This window comes from Formica exsecta, unplaced genomic scaffold (assembly GCF_003651465.1).
Source record: "Formica exsecta isolate Colony F162 unplaced genomic scaffold, ASM365146v1 scaffold26, whole genome shotgun sequence".
Taxonomy (NCBI): domain Eukaryota; kingdom Metazoa; phylum Arthropoda; class Insecta; order Hymenoptera; family Formicidae; genus Formica; species Formica exsecta.
The window spans coordinates 1,460,588-1,478,462 of NW_021849866.1; the positions used below are offsets into that span (position 1 = coordinate 1,460,588).

Here is a 17,875-nt window from a genome sequence, read left to right on the forward strand (position 1 = left end):
AGCAAATGGACTGGTAATGGATGTGAACTTATAAAAGGCATTTCCTTTAAACTCATAAAACGTATTTATATGTTTGCGTTTCCTGAGTAAGGACAAAAGTCGCTCCGATATAATATAATCCGTGAAAAAAAAAAAAATTTTTGTATGATTGAAATATGTTGTGAAATACAGCCTGTATATGTATAAACATACAATCGCCATACTTTAATATTATTTTCTCTCTCTGATCGTATTGATAAATAAATTATTTACACACATATAAATAATAACGGCGTACTCTAACTCTAAGGTATTGGCAAAATAAAATTGGCAAACATAATTTCTATGTTGCTATAAGGGTATAGTATTATTTATAATTATGTGAGAAAAAAAAATATATTTATAGCTGATTTTTTAAATTTGTTTTTATTTTAAATTTGCAAAGTTTCTTTTAAATTCTCAATAATAATGAAAGTAATGTTAAAAACGTTCAATAAAATTTTAACAAAATTTAGGTAACAGCAAGAAGATAAATAATGAATTCTCCAATCGCGGCATAGGAATTAATTATGCCAAAGATAATATGACGGATATATATTTCAAGTTTATGAATATCCCACATCATACAGTTGCAGGAATTATGGTACGTGCAGGAATATTAGGCCACGTTTTCTCCATGAAGTTATGCTAACTAAGACCGGATTAGACATGCAAATCACTGAACTACACGAGAGTTCCCACTTTTCGCTCGATGCATAATTATCGTATAGAGAAACGCTTGATAGATATATTCTCTCTTTTGACTTTAATGGAACATAAATTGTATTTTACATAAAGCGCTATATATTTTATAGCTATCTCATTTTTTCAAATATAAATATTATTTAATTATTATATATATATTAGAATTCACGTATATGAAAGCACTTATAAATATATATATATATTGGAGAGCATTCAGATTAGATATAAAATTGTGCTACTTTTGTAAATATATATGATATAACTATTACTTTTTTAAACATAAATCATGTCTTTAAAACGCGATAAACTAATATTATATATAATATTGTATTTAATTAGAAAAGTTTTCTAATTCTCAAAAAGTTTGGAAAAAAATACTTTATGAAAATTATTGCGTTTCTTGTATTTCTCTGCTCTTTTGCCTCATTTTTTTAACTTAATATATAACAATTCTATCCGCTCTACTGCTTCTTCTATACTTGCTGATCGTCGTGTAATAGCATAAACAGTGGAATAGCAAGATAAAAACACGTGCTTGCGATGCCATTAAGTTTTATGGTTTTCCGTCGTTACCGTCGTCGCGCCGTTTTACGCTCATCTTTTACAGAGCTACTCCTGTTTTAGAAAACGCGGTTTAACGTCTCGACCACAAATCGGCCACAAACGATCAGTTCTCTTACAAAACAATTAGAGCTACTCAAACATTATTGCGTAGAATTATCTTTCTCTGATAATTATATCGCAAAAATCGAGAGATTAAAACATAATACAATAAAATTAAAAAAAAAAAAATAAAGATATATAATAACAAGCAAATAAATTACGGATATGTAGCGATAGTATAAATATTTTTATCTAGAAAAAAATAAATCAGAAAACTCTCTTTATCCATAAAAATACCGTCTTAGAAAATAGGTCGTATTTCTAAAGGCGCGACTTGTAAATGGCATTCATCTCGAAAGCCGTTCTGCTCGGAATCCGCGTGACTCGCAAAATTGCACTTCGCAACGGAATTCCATTCCGTTCCGATCTTGTGACTTTTATCCTATATATCCGGTTACTTTTGCATCCGGTTCATCGGCTCGTGCATCACCGAGAGGTATTTTTCAGTAGTGTTCGTAAAGCGAGCGTGCGAAACGAGATTGCCGGTATTTGTCTCCTATGTGGAAGACAGATGGATCATTGCTCGCGTTCGAGAATCTCGCTTTTCATAGAACGGGATAAGGACGATAAGGAAGCGATATCGCGTGTAAAAAGACGCAACCGAGGCAGGGTCGAATCGCTTTTCACCCCGAGAAAATGCCAACAAGCTTTGTCCTGCGATCGACAAGATGGCTTTTTGCAAAAGAAGGATTTACCTTCAATAACTACATCCGATGACTCAATTAGTTTTTCTTCCTCGCAAAAAATAAGAGTATACTGAGACAAGAGAATGGCGGGCAAGCTTTTCATGGATACGATGTGAACAGAATTTTCGCTGAACGAAAATTAGAACTCTAAAGAGTTTTCGGGCAAACAAATAAAGATTTAAAATACTAAATAACTTTTCTTATCGAAAGATTTTTGAAATATATACAATGTACATATATATTTAATTTATTTTAAACATCAGTTGTTATATAAAGCTGACAAATCGCAATATGAGCGAACAGTACGCGAGATATTACTACATACAAACTATATATAAATATGTCAGATTAATTAATTAATCGAATATATTTAAAAAAAAAGTTCCTTATATATGAAAGCAATCTAAAAGACTTTTCTGTATCAACGGTTGAACTATGGCTGCAATTAATAGCGTCAGCTTTCTACCTATGTGCAAGATGATTATACAACAATAATTGCCTACGCATGGCGGCTCCACAAACCGCCGCGCGGAGCTGAATAACACGCGCCATTGTTAATTATCTCGCAGCGCACTCCATCAGCAGCTAATCAATCAGGTTCAGTGACTAATCGGCACGAATACGACAGTCGAGGCGACGGAATTTGAGCTTGCTAGATATTAAAATTTAAGCTTGTTATCAAAAACATTTCAACAATTTTGTTGGAAAATCTTCTGGGAAATCTTAGAAAACTTTTTCCTATATTTTTCTTAATGTGATCTCTTACATATTTTTCTCATTATCATCATAATTATCAAGTCAGTCCGTAAGATCTATCTATTTGGTATGAGAGAGAGAAAGTATATTTAATATAATTTGAACCACGAATATATATAACTTTTGACATAGATGTAATAAAAAATTGCCAATAAGATAGCAACAATATTAATATTATAAAGAAATATAAATAAGTATATTATATATAAGCATATATATAATCATATGGATTGATTTAATATGAGTGAAAAGCCTAATGAGTTTGGACAAGAAAAATATATAGCTTCGACGTTGTCATGGCTTTTTTCATGACTTTGTCACATGACTAATCTTCTTAACCAAATCCGGTCAAAAATACATGCGCAGTGATTTGTTATCATTACATTGGCCGGATCGATTCTGTCTATTTCATTTTTGCTCTGCCAAGGAAAGAAAGGACTACAGATCCAAAGCGAAGAGTTCCTGAACCACAAATATTTCCAAGTTTCTAAATCGCTTCGGAAGAGTCATGAAAACTTGCAAGAAAAGTTTGGAAAATGTTCTTGAAAAGTACGGGGAAAGTATTAGCGGGCACGTAGCACCGTAATACTCAGTGTCCAACTAAATGCACTATTTCTGCTATGATAGTTTTTTGCATAAAATTTTAGAAGTATACTTTGATAGACTAATATTGTATGTATTGTATGTAGTATTAAACTGCTAAAATTCTAACTAAAATTTATGTCGCGAAAAATTATTGGCGAATATTAGACTTTACTACCATAAAAGGTAATGATAAAATATTGCGTTAGAAGCTTTCAACGTTAATTTTACTAATTTATTCTTTTTCTCTTTTGTAATAAAAGCCAACACAACTTTATCAAAAATTTACGTGCAAAATTACGGACTCAAAGAAATCAAACAAATGGCGAAAGATACTGGAAGTAATTTATTGAATTTGTTTGCACACGAACTACGGACTCGTAATATGGCTTCCCAAAGGTGCGCTTTGTTTATTACAGAAGCAAAAGGACAGGACTTTCGCAAAGTTGCACGTTCGTAAATTTCCCAAACGAGAATTAAATTGAAATGCTGTAGTGTTTACTTGACATATACGATGTAGTCTAAAATATTTGCGAAAAAGCGAAGGGCAGCACTTGCCGCTTGAAAAATCGATAACGTCAACATCACTTTGAAAAGAACGCTGTGAGTGAGTTGAACGTGATTTCGATATATTAAATCCGTGTTTCCCATTGATTATATGAAACATTAATTTTTTTTCAAAGATGCTTTAATCAAATTGTTAACCCAATTAATAAAAGAACACTTCTTATAGACAGCTGTTAACTATAACATTTACACACACTATATATCTTATAAAATATATTTCTCGTTATCATTTTCTAAAATTTTTGCATCTTTTTATGTAAAACCAAATCTAAACCAAGCAAACAAATACGAGCGTTCACAAACTATATTAATAAATTAGAATTATTGAATTGATAATTTTACAAAAAAATTATTTTATATAAAAGTTTATAAAAAAATTATTTTAAAAATATATGAGATTAATAATTAATGGATTTTTTTGCTTGTTCGCGTTTATCTTTTCGCTAACCATTGCAATCTCTTATTTGCGTATAGTTGTGCATAATTTTCGTTCAATTACAGGAATGGAACGACGTGAATATGAGATGGAATGTCTCAGACTACGGAGGTGTGCGAGACCTTAGAATCCCGCCGCATCGGCTATGGAAACCCGATGTCCTTATGTATAACAGGTAATGTAAAAAATTATATTTTCCTATTCATACACGCGTGCATCTTCTTTATATTCCTCTGCATTTTAAATAATGTATTTTTGAAATAAGAACTGACATATCTTTAAAATAAAAATTGGTATTATTTGAATGTAACATCTACAAGTTCATTCTACATTCTGAAAAATTCTTATGATAGAATATTACTTTAAAATATAAAAAGTGACAGTTTATATATATTTGCAAAAATCAGAAATATCGAAAATCAGAAATATCGGAAATCAAAAACTCAGAAATATTGCGCAATTATATCCATATAATTATCATATGCTTCTAATTCTCAATTAAATATTACGTGAAACTGTATTAATAATGTTCTCTACAAAATTATAATAATTTATGGTGACATTCTTATGTGTATACTTTCATATTTATATTCATGATATCTTGCGTTTATATAACATGAAATATAAAATATAGGGACAAGTTATATACGAGAATCAACTTTGCTATTATTCAACTTCTCGAAGTGCTTCCGCGACAGCAAAAAAATTCCTTCGATCACCTAGCAAATGCCACCCATAAAAATTGAAAAATATCACTCTATATCTACGAGTCATTTGCTTTCCAACTGTGCATTATAGAATCTAAAACGGTCCCGCTTACTCATGAAAATATTGTACATATTGAGTTTGATTATTGCCCATTTAACATCGTAATATTTTAAAATTGCCTGGGAAAAATATACTTGCTATACGAAAGGCCAAACGATATGTTTCAATAATTTTACATAACACATCATGCATATTGGAATTTTGCTGGATGCAATTTAACCTCATTCAACTCGCATATTTTTTTGATTGGTAAAATTCTGGGAAATGGAAAATATTTAATTATCGATTTCTAGAGTATTACGTATATAAAGTCTGTACGATGGAATTTATGACGGAACATTTATTTATATATATATAAATATTTATTTCACTATTACTGTAATACATAAGTACGTAAGTAAGTTTTCTGTATAGCAAAAAAACGTTATACAGAAAATCAAGAAACTTGTAAATAAAAATAAAATAAAAGAATTAATAAAACAAATATATAATATAAAAAAAAAAAAACGGAAAATATATACAAATGAAGCATTTATGTGTATAATTAATAAAATTAATAAAATTACATATATGTAAAATAATATAATAACGAGATTTTAATAACCAAAATAAGATTCCAATAATAAACAGAATATTCTTAAGTTATATAATTCAACTTTATATTTAAACATATAAAGTATCTTGGTGACATTAAGCTCACTACGTAATTGCGATAATTATCGTGATCTCCTCCCTGCAATAATATTTTATCGATATCATCCGCGAATATTAAAATGCATCCAACTGCATAATGGCAATTGTGACGACCTGTTTTATGTATTTTTCGTCGAATTTACAATTTTTAATGAAATATATAGTGTCGGCGATCATTGACCAGCGAAATTCTCTCTCTCTCTCTCTCTCTCTCTCTCTCTCTCTCTCTCTATATATATATATATATATATATATATATATATATATATATATATATAGGTTACATGCAATAAAGCTGATTGAGCTCACAAAATCTGAAATTATAAATGCTCCAGAAATCATATCAAAAGCGCAACTCATCAGGGGTGATTTACATATAATATTGAGTCAATTATTATTTGGAGATCATTTAGCTGCAGATTATTTAATATGCCACTTGCTCTCTACAATGTATGTGTGTATTTTAATATTCTTTTTAATGTTAAGTTTCCATGTTATTTTATTTTTTGGAATGTTTTTAGATATATGAGAAGAGATTATTTTTGTCTTGGTGCATTTCCACTGAATATAACGAATTTTCCAGCCAGTAGACTCAAGACATTTCCAAAAGAATTTTATAACTTTTTAACATTACTTGTAAAGAAAAGTCACTTTTTGGAGGTGACTTTGGAAAATTTGAATGAATTAGCTTTAATTCCAAAGTAAGTTTGTTTTATTAAATGTACATGTCAGTGAATAAGTTTACATTTTCAGTGAAGTGTACATGTCAGTGAATAAGGTTACATTTTAACATTATTTTTTTTAGAAAAGATTATGAATGCAACAGATTGACAAGTGGTATTCTTCAATTAAGCAATAATACACATCTTGTGTTAGATGAGACAGGTTTAACCACTGGTGAACTAAGTATCACTGGCAAGCAGAACTATAAAACTCTTTCCGATCTACTTATGTTTCAAAAACTGACATATGATTTCAAATATTATACAATGGAATACGAAACAGACATCCCAATTTTGATTTTTTCTGATGTAAAATCGTTTATTCCTGTAAGTATTTATCTCATAAAATAAATTGCTTTTTAACTGTGAATATTAATCTATGAAATGTTTTCTTATAGTGTCCTGTGCAAGTTATTCTAAATGTTGATGCAGAATCAGAAAATGTATATAGTCAGGTAATTGAAGCTGCACATCAGTATTTAAACAATGAGACTCGATTGGCAAATATTCGTCAATATTTGGAAGTCTTTAGACATACAGATTTTGTTTTTAACGAAGAAATTACGAAAGTATGTAATCATATATTTTTATTAATTTTTGACATGAATATCTATGTTTACTTTGTTTTATGAGTTTCTATATTTGATTTTTCTTTTATATATGCTTGATTATGTTTTTTTCTTTTTATATCTATTTTAGATCATCCAAGACGATTTTGTCGAGATGCGAAGCGTGAATAAGAATATAAGTGCAGATAATTTGCACTCATTAATGGTTTTTGCTAGATTGATGTCCTTATCTTATGGACAAACGGCACTAAATATAGAATGCTGGAAGAAAACTGTACAATTGGAAATGGAGAGAATGAGCAGGTTGCCGCAGTGTAGAAGATAATAAACTCTAGGAGGAAGCAGTTATATTGATATAATTCCAACTGGATCATACAACGCAAGTATTTATTTTGTTTCATATATGTATTTTTGAAATTATTTTATTTTAGTACTCACATTAAAAGGCTACATATTATTTTACATTTTTCTACTATTGATTACTCTATAAAACAGGAAAGAAGTTTAGGACTTAACTGTTATTTACACATATAAATCACATTGTTATATTTTAGTATATAAAACTTTACTAATCTCTCTTTCATGTGATTTGGAATATTGTTTATATATCGGCTATAATCCATTTCGCGAATCCTGAAGTTCAGAATGTCAGGTTATATTTATCCGAAATGGAACTAGCATATCAATAATCTTTATTGGTTTCTTTGAAGATATTTCCAGTAGAAATATTTCCAAAAATTTTATTCCTTTTCTATATCAAATATGTTTAATATTAAATATGTTTTATATCAGATATGTTTGTATTAATATGATCAAATGCACATATATATATATATATATACATATATATATATGCTTTACACCGCTAATATCCCGAAATCGCACGTATCGATTATAAGCATGTTTCACATAGTTGTCCTTGCATAGTTGTAACCACATAATATAATGCTAAAGTGCGGGCTCGACGCGGAACAGTAATATACGGCCCCGATTGCACGATGAGTTAATCGATTAATCAGTTTATGGTAATTTATTTAAAAAAAGCAGACCTTTTTAAAACACACACCACGATATGAAGTTTAAAATGTAACGCAATTATTGTGAGAAAAAAGAAGAAGTATCATCATCCTTTTCGAACATACAACTTAAGCGATTTCATACAAAGCCATAATTTAATTTTTGTTCTGTTAAACTTTAACATAAAATACATATTATTATTTATCTCGTGTAATAGTATTACAGTGTGAGAAAAATGATACATTTATTTTTATGAGACTTGTAATATTCTGCTAATTTTATGAGTATTTATTCGTTTTAGTACACACAGTAATTTTATCGTGATTTAAAAAATTTTTGTATTGTTTATAAAAAATGTAATCTCTAATAAATTAGAAGTATAAAAAAAACTTATACGATATACATAGTCGTAAAATAAAATTAGCAATTTTGCATTAATAGTAGTAATATTTTTCAACTAAAAACGTACTCACTTTTTTTAACAAATTATCGTAATACAATTATATAAATGTCATTGCATTTTAAAACAAGAAAAATCTTTCTTAAGTTTATGATAAAGACAAAAAGAGAGAAGAAAGAGAGTGTATGTGTGCGCATCACTACTCCATATTTATTTTTCAATAAACGTGTCGCCACAGTGTACGTTAATTAGTTAAGCGTGAAGGGTTAGTCACATGGTAACGTTATCATCGTTGTACCGTTTTTCATTATTTTGTATGCAATCTATTCGCGAGAGCGGCGTGCATTGTATGCGTGCATGCGTGAGAAAGTTTATAAACGCACCATCGTATACAACGTCTATCACATAGTTGTGTTTATGTGCCATACCAACGTCAACGTGCGGCTATAATATGTACTGCAGGTCGTCGGGTCAGTTATAAAGACGACTTACGCTCGAAGTGAGTTGCAAATTGATCGATAAAACAATGTCGTTGAATTATTTTAGAGCGAGCCTCGGCATGTTTTCTCACAGTGCGAATTTGCTCGCTATGAATTATTTACACGCCGAATGAGGAGAAATTCCGCCATTTAATTTTCGCTCTTTGCGTTCACTGACAGAGATAATGAAAACTTCCATTAAAAAACTTTGCTCGACAAAAAGTAAATGGAGAAAATACAAAATATAATCATTTCACTATATTGTACTGTTATTTTACTGTTCTCTATTTTGTTCGTTTAAATTGCAAACGGCTCAACACTATACATATTTTTTGTTCGTTGTAAATTCATTAATTGTCGCACTTTAAAAATGTTATTAACAAAAATATTTTAGTATAACTACACTAAAGAATATTCTACAATTCGTGCACACTTTCTTTCGATTTTAGATTCTGCACAGTTGTTTGATCGTGTAGAGAAAATGCTGCTTTAATAAAAAATTCTTTTTTAATTAGACACAATTATTTTTTATAACTTTTTAATTGTCAATATTAGATATTTTGTACGCAATTTTAATCACACGATGCAATTTCTGTTAAAATTTAAAATTAAAAACTACAGAGTATATAAAATTTCATTATTTGCAGTGACCTAATCTTTACCGAAACCATATGAGTTTGATGTGAGACGAGCGCATGATGCATCCTCAGTTGCAATGAACGAAGTCGAGTATGTGAACTCTTTTTATACACACACCGCAGCGTGTGTTTTGTCGGGCATGCACTCGTAGTCATAATCGGTCTCCGTCGCGTCGACGGCGCCTTTATGCGATGCATCCGACGTTATTATGTGGCACGGACACCACGTAATATACATATAACGGCGGCCTGAAAGGGGGGCTTCGCGGGGGGTCAATCGCAAAGATGGTGCACACGCCTAAGAACTGATCGATCACTTAACTGCTTTGTCGCTCCGTCACGGCGCAATTCTCCCGTGTTCCACTTTTCATCCAGATTTCCACGTGCATACCGCCGAGGCAATTTTATCGTGCATATTCCGCATATAAGGCGTTCCATACATAGGCAAATCGCCATTTTTCTTGGTTTCGCTTCTAACATCTATGACTCCGAAAGAAACGTGCGATAAGTTCGGGATACTACATATCATTTCAAATTAGCTGAAAAACGGAGTTTAATTCGACGGAAGAGAGACGTGTATAATAATCGTGTATTCTTTTTTTTTTTCGACAACGTGATATCGACACTGCACATCGCGCGTTGAGTAATTTAAAAGTAAATTTTACTTATAAAAGATGTAGTAAAATAATTTACGAAGTAAACGTTGAGCTATGAGAAAATGTCAATATTAGATCATATGGTCTTTCGCATGATGTGAACTTGCTGCCATATTTCGACCGTGTCTGAGGTGTCGCTAATTAGTAAACAGTCCTCACCAGTAGCATTGTCGCATATCGAGCTTCGAAAAGCGCGACGGTAAATTTCGAAGAGTAATTTACGCGAAAGCTCTAATTGAATGCTAAGTTTGTTCATATATATTGAACGTTCGTTATATATTTCTTGCGTTTTCTCTTATTAACTTATAGCCACGTCGCTAACTGTAATGCGATAATTTATTACCTGATATGTAACGTAATAATATAAGAAAAACGAGACGCAAACCCTTCAAATGATTCATCTAAAATGATCATCACGAATGCATCGCGTAAATTCGTTTTAAGCTATTGGAGGTAGATGCAACGTGCAATGGCTAAAGTGGAGCGCTGGGCCAACTGGGTCACGCGCATTAAAAACAAAGCCACCGCCACCATTTAAAGAGAATCAGGGAAAGTATCTCCGCCCCCGACGGGATAATACATTGTCGGAAAACGCTTGCGGCCACACCATTGTCTTTAAGTAGGTAATGCATCGGGTGTCCGTCGCCATCGTCGTCGTATTTGTCGAATTAAAACTTCGCCTTGCGATGCATTAGTAGAAACGAATGGCTGTAAAACTTGCCGGCGAAGGAAAACGTTTAATGGTACGATCTCTACGCGGTCGTCGAGCAAAAACTTTGTCCGTCAATTTGCGACTTTGATTGCCCGACTTTCGTTTTTGTCGGATTAATCGCACAATGTAAGACTGATCCAATGATAAAGATATCTATCAGCTCTTCATGATAGCCGACATATCAATCAATTTAACGCGATTTAAGAATCTATTAACGCGTGTAAAATAAATCACAATTACAGTAAAGCAAATCAAATAAATCAAATTTCCGGTTGCTAAATTTTTATCCGGCTATATCATCAATTATTGTGTTTTTATTCGATCTTTTCGAAAACTATAGCCTTTATACTCGTGACAGAGATCAAAAAGAAGAGAAAAAAAGAGACACAATCTAGATTTCTTATTTAAATATTTTAAAGAGATCGAATATTTCCGCACGGCAGCCGGAAGTTGAATTTTAACAAAAAATTTCTTGATTTCTTACTCGCGGAACATCGAGTATATTCCACAGGCGGTGCATCAAAAACTGTGCACATTCGTATTTTTCCGCATTCAGTTCACGCTCTACGCTTCGATTATTCATCCTTCTGACGCTTTTAGACTTTTTCGCTTTCCCGATCCTATATTCTGTTTAGCTTGTTGACGATGATCCCAATGAATCCCGTGTCACATGTTATCCTTTCATCAAGTATCGTTCATAAAAAAGATCAGCAGTAACTATCGCGAAATGAAATTTGACCTTACTTTAAGCTTATCTCGAGCTTACTTCAAATTAAACCGCGAGTTTATTTGCAAGAACTTAACACGTGATAATATCGCTATTAGTAGTGCAAAAATTTTCAAAATCTAAATTACACAGCAGTGTAACTACATCAATTACAAATTTTAATATTATAGCAATATAAAATGTCTATTTTAGAAAATTATTATTATAATAATTTACCGTCCAAAAATATGTAAATCAGAAAATTAAACAAATACTTTGAGAATTACTCTTCTTTACATTGATGAAAAAGATATCTCTACATTGTGTAAGAAAACAGCCCTAATTCTTATGTCATTTTAACCGTCAGTTATCTCGATATTACTTAAAGTAAGAACAATCTGTCTGCAGTGACAGTTTTCGATGCTTTTGCAGTTCCTTTTATAGGCTGTCGCCAAGAAGAAGAGTGGACCGTTGTTTGATATTACGCTTACTTACTCGTCCGTCAATCCATCAAACTGGCAATTTTTCATGAATCACTTGTGCACGGTGAAGGATGGTGGCAAAAATTCATTTCGCGGTGAATGGCCCGAGCGAGAACGCGCGCACGGCTGATGGTTTTTTTCGGAAAATTGCCATAAACGTGAAAACAACGAACTAGGTGAATTTCCAACAAAACAGGCAAGGTTCTGTGTAGAAAAATATAACGGATCACTCGGTTGCATATCAATTGTGATAAATGCGCGCGTTTATTCTCCGGGAATGTCTGACGGGATGTCAAAAGTGTATTCATTCGACGACGCAAAATATGATATTGGTAACGCGTTTATTGCTATGTTCAAAATTTATCGCGATAAAATCATAGAGGATGAGATCTTAGCTGTCAATAATAAATATATAAAATATAACATACATTTTTTATAACTGATGAGAGTTAAGTTTATATGATGTTCTTTTAATATTTTTTAAATTTTATCTTACTTACAAATCAAAACTGTGTAAATAAAATATTTATAAGCAATATTTATAAAAAAATTAACTATAAAATGATAACACAATTAATTTTATATATAAATATATGATGTGAATAAAATATTGGCACGATAAACAAATGAAGAATAAGAAAATGAAAAGGAACATTGCCAGTAACAATGCTATATCATGATGTCACGTTAATCCACAATCCACAAAGTAAAAAGAACGCGAATATGCATGAAACAGTAAATCATAAAACATTGTACGACGATGAGTTAATCCTGCGGATAACGAAAGCATGGATTTTGCAGTGGTGCATAAACGCAAATGAAAGCGTATCGGTTTACACGCTGCAAGCTACGCTCGAGCAACGTACGAAAATTAAGTTATTTTTGCAAACAACATTTTGCAAGACGTTGTTGACGTTTTTAAATAAATGTAACACTTCAAGTGTTGCGCGACACAAAAGAATCCGGCGCAGTTCGCTCCGGAAAAACTGCCATGTCAGTGTGAACATTTCACGCATTCAACATTCAAAAAATTAAATTAATTTTTTCCTACTATTTAGATTATAATATTGTTACATATATATGTAGTTTAAATTAGTGGATAATTATATTAAGAGAAAAAAACATAAATATATAATTATAAAAGGAAAATCATATAAATAAAGAATTTTTGAGATTCATATATTCCAGAAAAATTCATATATTCCGGATAAATCCGATTCCCTTTCAATTTTAAAAATGCGAAATTTATTAGATTCATATTTCGATAATCTTTGCAACAAGCTAAAAAAAGATATATTTTTAAAAATGGATTTAAGTATGTTACAGCAATCGCGAAATTTTGCAAAAAGTTATTTTTCCTAAGATATTATTTTCGCGCGAATAAATGTATTTTTGCGTTACGTTAACGTCAGATATATTCGCGGATGACTTTACAGCTTGTCATAACAATTAACGTCATTCAAATAATTTTATAGGCCGAATGCTCACAGGACAGTGCGTTTCGCATTTTAAAAGCGATGATTTATTGTCGCTTTATATTTAAAGATTAATCGCGACCCCCAGCATCCGGAATATCTAACGTTTTGCGCGAATACAACCGTACTTTATGCTTCCACCCGGGATCAAAGGAAAGGTGAATAGTTTAGTAGACATATTACTTCCCATGCGATCGTCGTGAATTAATATTTCAGGCAAACGCATACTCTCTCATTTCCGTGCTACGTCGATAATTTCGAGGCACGCAAACTCGCGAAGCATCATTCGCGTATCCCATAAGTTTACGTGCAAATGTAGATCATTATTCATGTTATCTGTGAGAGAGAACGCAATGCTCGCGGCGACATTTCTGTTAAAGGAAAATTGCGTGATAATGATATGGCATGATATTACGAGCGGATTGGAAACACTTTAGGCGGTGTTGTATCGTTGAAAAGAGATTGAAAACGCGCACATTCATTGTCAAACAATATATCGAGAAACTATCTCGGATGTACAAAATCCTCCTTGCACATCGCATATTTACAATATTTTTGTATTATAAAATATAATAAATTAAGTTTTTTCAAATAAATAACATTGTCAAAACACATATCTTTTTTATACGATTTAATCAATCTAAGTAATGTAAGTTAGAAACTTCTATCGCTTGGATTCTCTTATAACAATAGATAGCAGTGAATATAGGGCAGTAGATCTTTTTAAATACAATTCTGTGATTGTTAATAATTGAGAGAGAATAATTCATTGTGCGAGGGTAAGATAATTCATTGGCTACGATACTATCAATCGACGATTTACATGCGCGCTTGGCTAAATAATTTTCGTTCCACATTTTCACCCGCGCATTTTCCATCTACTCGCTCTTACGTCTACAACAATTAACATGGTATCGTATTGGATTTGTTAAGACTTGAAGAAATTACATGGCGTAAAGGCAGAAATTAAGAGCCGGCAGATTATTGACTTTGAAAATTATTTTTTAAAATTAAAATCGAAAAAATTTTTTAATTATTTTAATTATTTCATTGTAATTTTGTAATCTTTATTAAATTAATAATACAGCATATTTCGGAACCAATAATATTCATCTTTAATAAAAATATTTTTTAAAATTTGCAGTCAATTTTAATCCACAGCAAAAAGTTAAAAACTATACAGATCAATTTATTTGACAAAAAATTCTTTAAATATAATATAAAATATTTACCCATTTGATTTGTTTTTGTCTAGGACTTCTCATTATATCTTTTAACATTCATTTATAATTCAGAACAAAATTCATTCATATATAATTTAATCGCACAATATAGAGAATAATTTGACAAATTAAATATATAGAACATGTACACAGGAAAAAAAAAATATATATATATGTATATATATTATGCGGCACATAAAATTATTAGTAAATTTTTATCTTAATTTCTCTATCTTAAATTATGTAACTAATTATAAAAAAATGAAACTAAATTATCAAATGTAACTGGAAAAGATTGCTTATCTTGAAATAATTTTTTTGACATGTTTCACATTCGCTACATTAACTCACCCGCGATAATCTTAAAGTTCTGAAATAGTGCAGCAATATACTGCATTCTAGAAGCAAAAGTCGTCAAAGGACGATCCTGGAGACTGAATGTTGGCCGCAATAGAACGTCTGTTTCTTAGTGCACTTACCCGGAACCTTGTCGACTATGAGTGGGAACAGATGACTGTCCTGTTGGCTGACAATAAAAAATAGTCTGCCTCGCTGTTCAAAAACACCGAGAAAAATGTTTATTCTTTTCAGCCTTGAGATTACGATATATCATAGAATACGCGAAGACGAGAGAGAAAACAGGGTCCCTTTATAAAAATTTTATGACGCTCGTGCAACCGATCGTCTATTCCTGCAATGATCGACTGTTCGCATATATATATATATATATGTATATATTAAAGTATATATATTAAACACACATATATATATTTAAGCAATCAAAGAAGAAAGACATATTTTTGTAATATTCTTTGACAATATAATTGATTTTGGATAAATTTATTTCAATTAAATTAAACTATTTTAATTTATTTTTAGTAAATTAGTTTAAATTATTAACGTAAATTCACACAATCTACAACTTATGCACAAAACGGATAATTTTGAAAACAGGACTGTAAAAATATATTTCCTCATTTAATTGTTCTTTATTACTATAAACATAAGCTCAATTAATTGTGTGCAATGTTTTACATAATTCGAAAAAAAAAATTTTTCTACGACGTTGTTGAAAATAAAAGCGAAATAACGGAATACCGGCTGAGGTTTGTCGGATGAATGTGCATGCGAAAAAGCAATTTTCGACCATTTTCCGGACGGGAATAAGCCGTGATGAGACTGATTCGGATCGCTAGTCGTAGCAGTGGAACAAACGATCCTAAGTATATTAAACGCATTTCGTTCGTTTCGATACGATACTGGGATCGCCGGTAATCGAATCTCTTCTCGTTTGCGCAATTTTCTGCTTACCGCCAATTCGCATCCTTTCAATTAGATGTTAATGGCCGAGTTATCGAAATTATCCTTCCCTAGATTGTTATAATATCATGCAAGAGGTACGTACCCATGCAAATGTGCACAAGAAATATTGACTTGCCGTTATTGCTACATATATGTTATGTTACGTTATATTACATTGTTAAAAATAATAGTATATAATTATTATAAATAAATAATTTTTTTATTATAAATATAAATCTCTCTGTTTAATATATATAAATTTTATTTATATTTGTAATAAGAAATAAATATATGAAATTCGCAATTGGATGTACGATTCTGAAAATTCAAATAAAAAAAATTCTTTCATTATTTCCGAGTCCCAGATTCATTTTAATAACGTAATGGCATGCAGATACTAATAGAAACTCAATATTGGTATTGCAGCTAGTTGCACTAAATTTAATAAACCGGCGCACCGATCTATATACACGTACACGAGTCGATCATCAATGACCCGCGCCAAGATTCACCGCCACACAAGCGACCGCCGGGATTGGTAGCAGGCAAACGCGAGGTTGTCCGCAATTTCAGGTCACCGTCACAGGACACGTTAACGAGAGAAGTGTGTAGAGGGATAGTTGCTCGGAGAAGGAAAGGAGGATGCATGCGCATATAAAGGAGATATCCGATTAATATGGCATAAATATCGTTTGAGACGGGGAAACGAGAGATGATGGAGATAAAGGGATGCAGATATAGGCATATCGATAGATAGTGAAAAATTGTATAAGAGGAGAAGAAGGGGGCGACATTTCGCGGCGCTTAATGCATGACAAAATGAGTTTACATTGGCCACGAAGGGATGGCAACGGGGTTAGTATAGTAGGGCACACATATAATGAAGAGTTTGGTAGAATGGATGTGTACGAGGGGTCAGAAGGGTGGTTGCGAACGAGGCCGGGAGAGGAGAGAGGGGGTTCGACTGCATAGGCGACTTGGAGTGGCGCCAAAGGCAATATGTATTAGCTATCGCGTATTTTGAAATTCAAGCCAAAGCAGATTAAACACTATAGCGATCCTGTAACCAGTCCGTCAATCGTCCCTCACCCGCTATTCTTTTGCCCCGCCAGGCTTTCCCTCTCTGTGCACCCTTTGTATCCTAAACCGCTCATGCCGTGTTCTTCCATACATAATGAATGTCAATTCGAAATGCCTAAGCTTTTACGGTATTTCGGTCAATGAACACAGGAATGCGGTCGCATTTCGGTTGCGGGTAATGTGCGCGTAAATTCGCCGAATTGACCCAATTGAGTGGCCCGTATTAGAGATTAATTATCGAAGTGACCAAAATTATTGTCTCTTATAGCATTCGTAGAAGGCAGTTTGCCGAAAATGGATGCGATCACGGATTCCGCCATTCAACATGCGGAGTTCGAGACGAAATTATAAAGCAATAATGATACATGCGTGGATATCCTTTGTAAAAATTTGTTAACTTTTTATAAAATAAATTATAAAAATAAAATTAAATGGGAATTGATCATAAATATTCCTGGGTTTTATAAAAGTGAATTAAAGTATCGTTTTTTATTTTTTTAATCTAGTCTTTTTTTATATCTAGTTTTGATAACAGTTTCT

The 17,875-nt window shown here is 31.9% G+C and overlaps 1 protein-coding gene across 2 annotated transcripts in view; it reads left to right on the plus strand.

Annotated features, from left to right (window-relative positions):
* Positions 1-17,875, plus strand: part of LOC115236708 (neuronal acetylcholine receptor subunit alpha-7-like) — a 220,135-nt gene that overhangs the window by 167,279 nt on the left and 34,981 nt on the right. For both annotated transcript variants that reach the window (XM_029809322.1, XM_029809321.1), the window contains exon 3: positions 4,479-4,588. In XM_029809322.1, coding sequence (XP_029665182.1) covers positions 4,497-4,588 — 92 coding nt within the window. In that variant the 5' untranslated portion in view covers positions 4,479-4,496. The remainder of the gene's footprint in view (positions 1-4,478; positions 4,589-17,875) is intronic.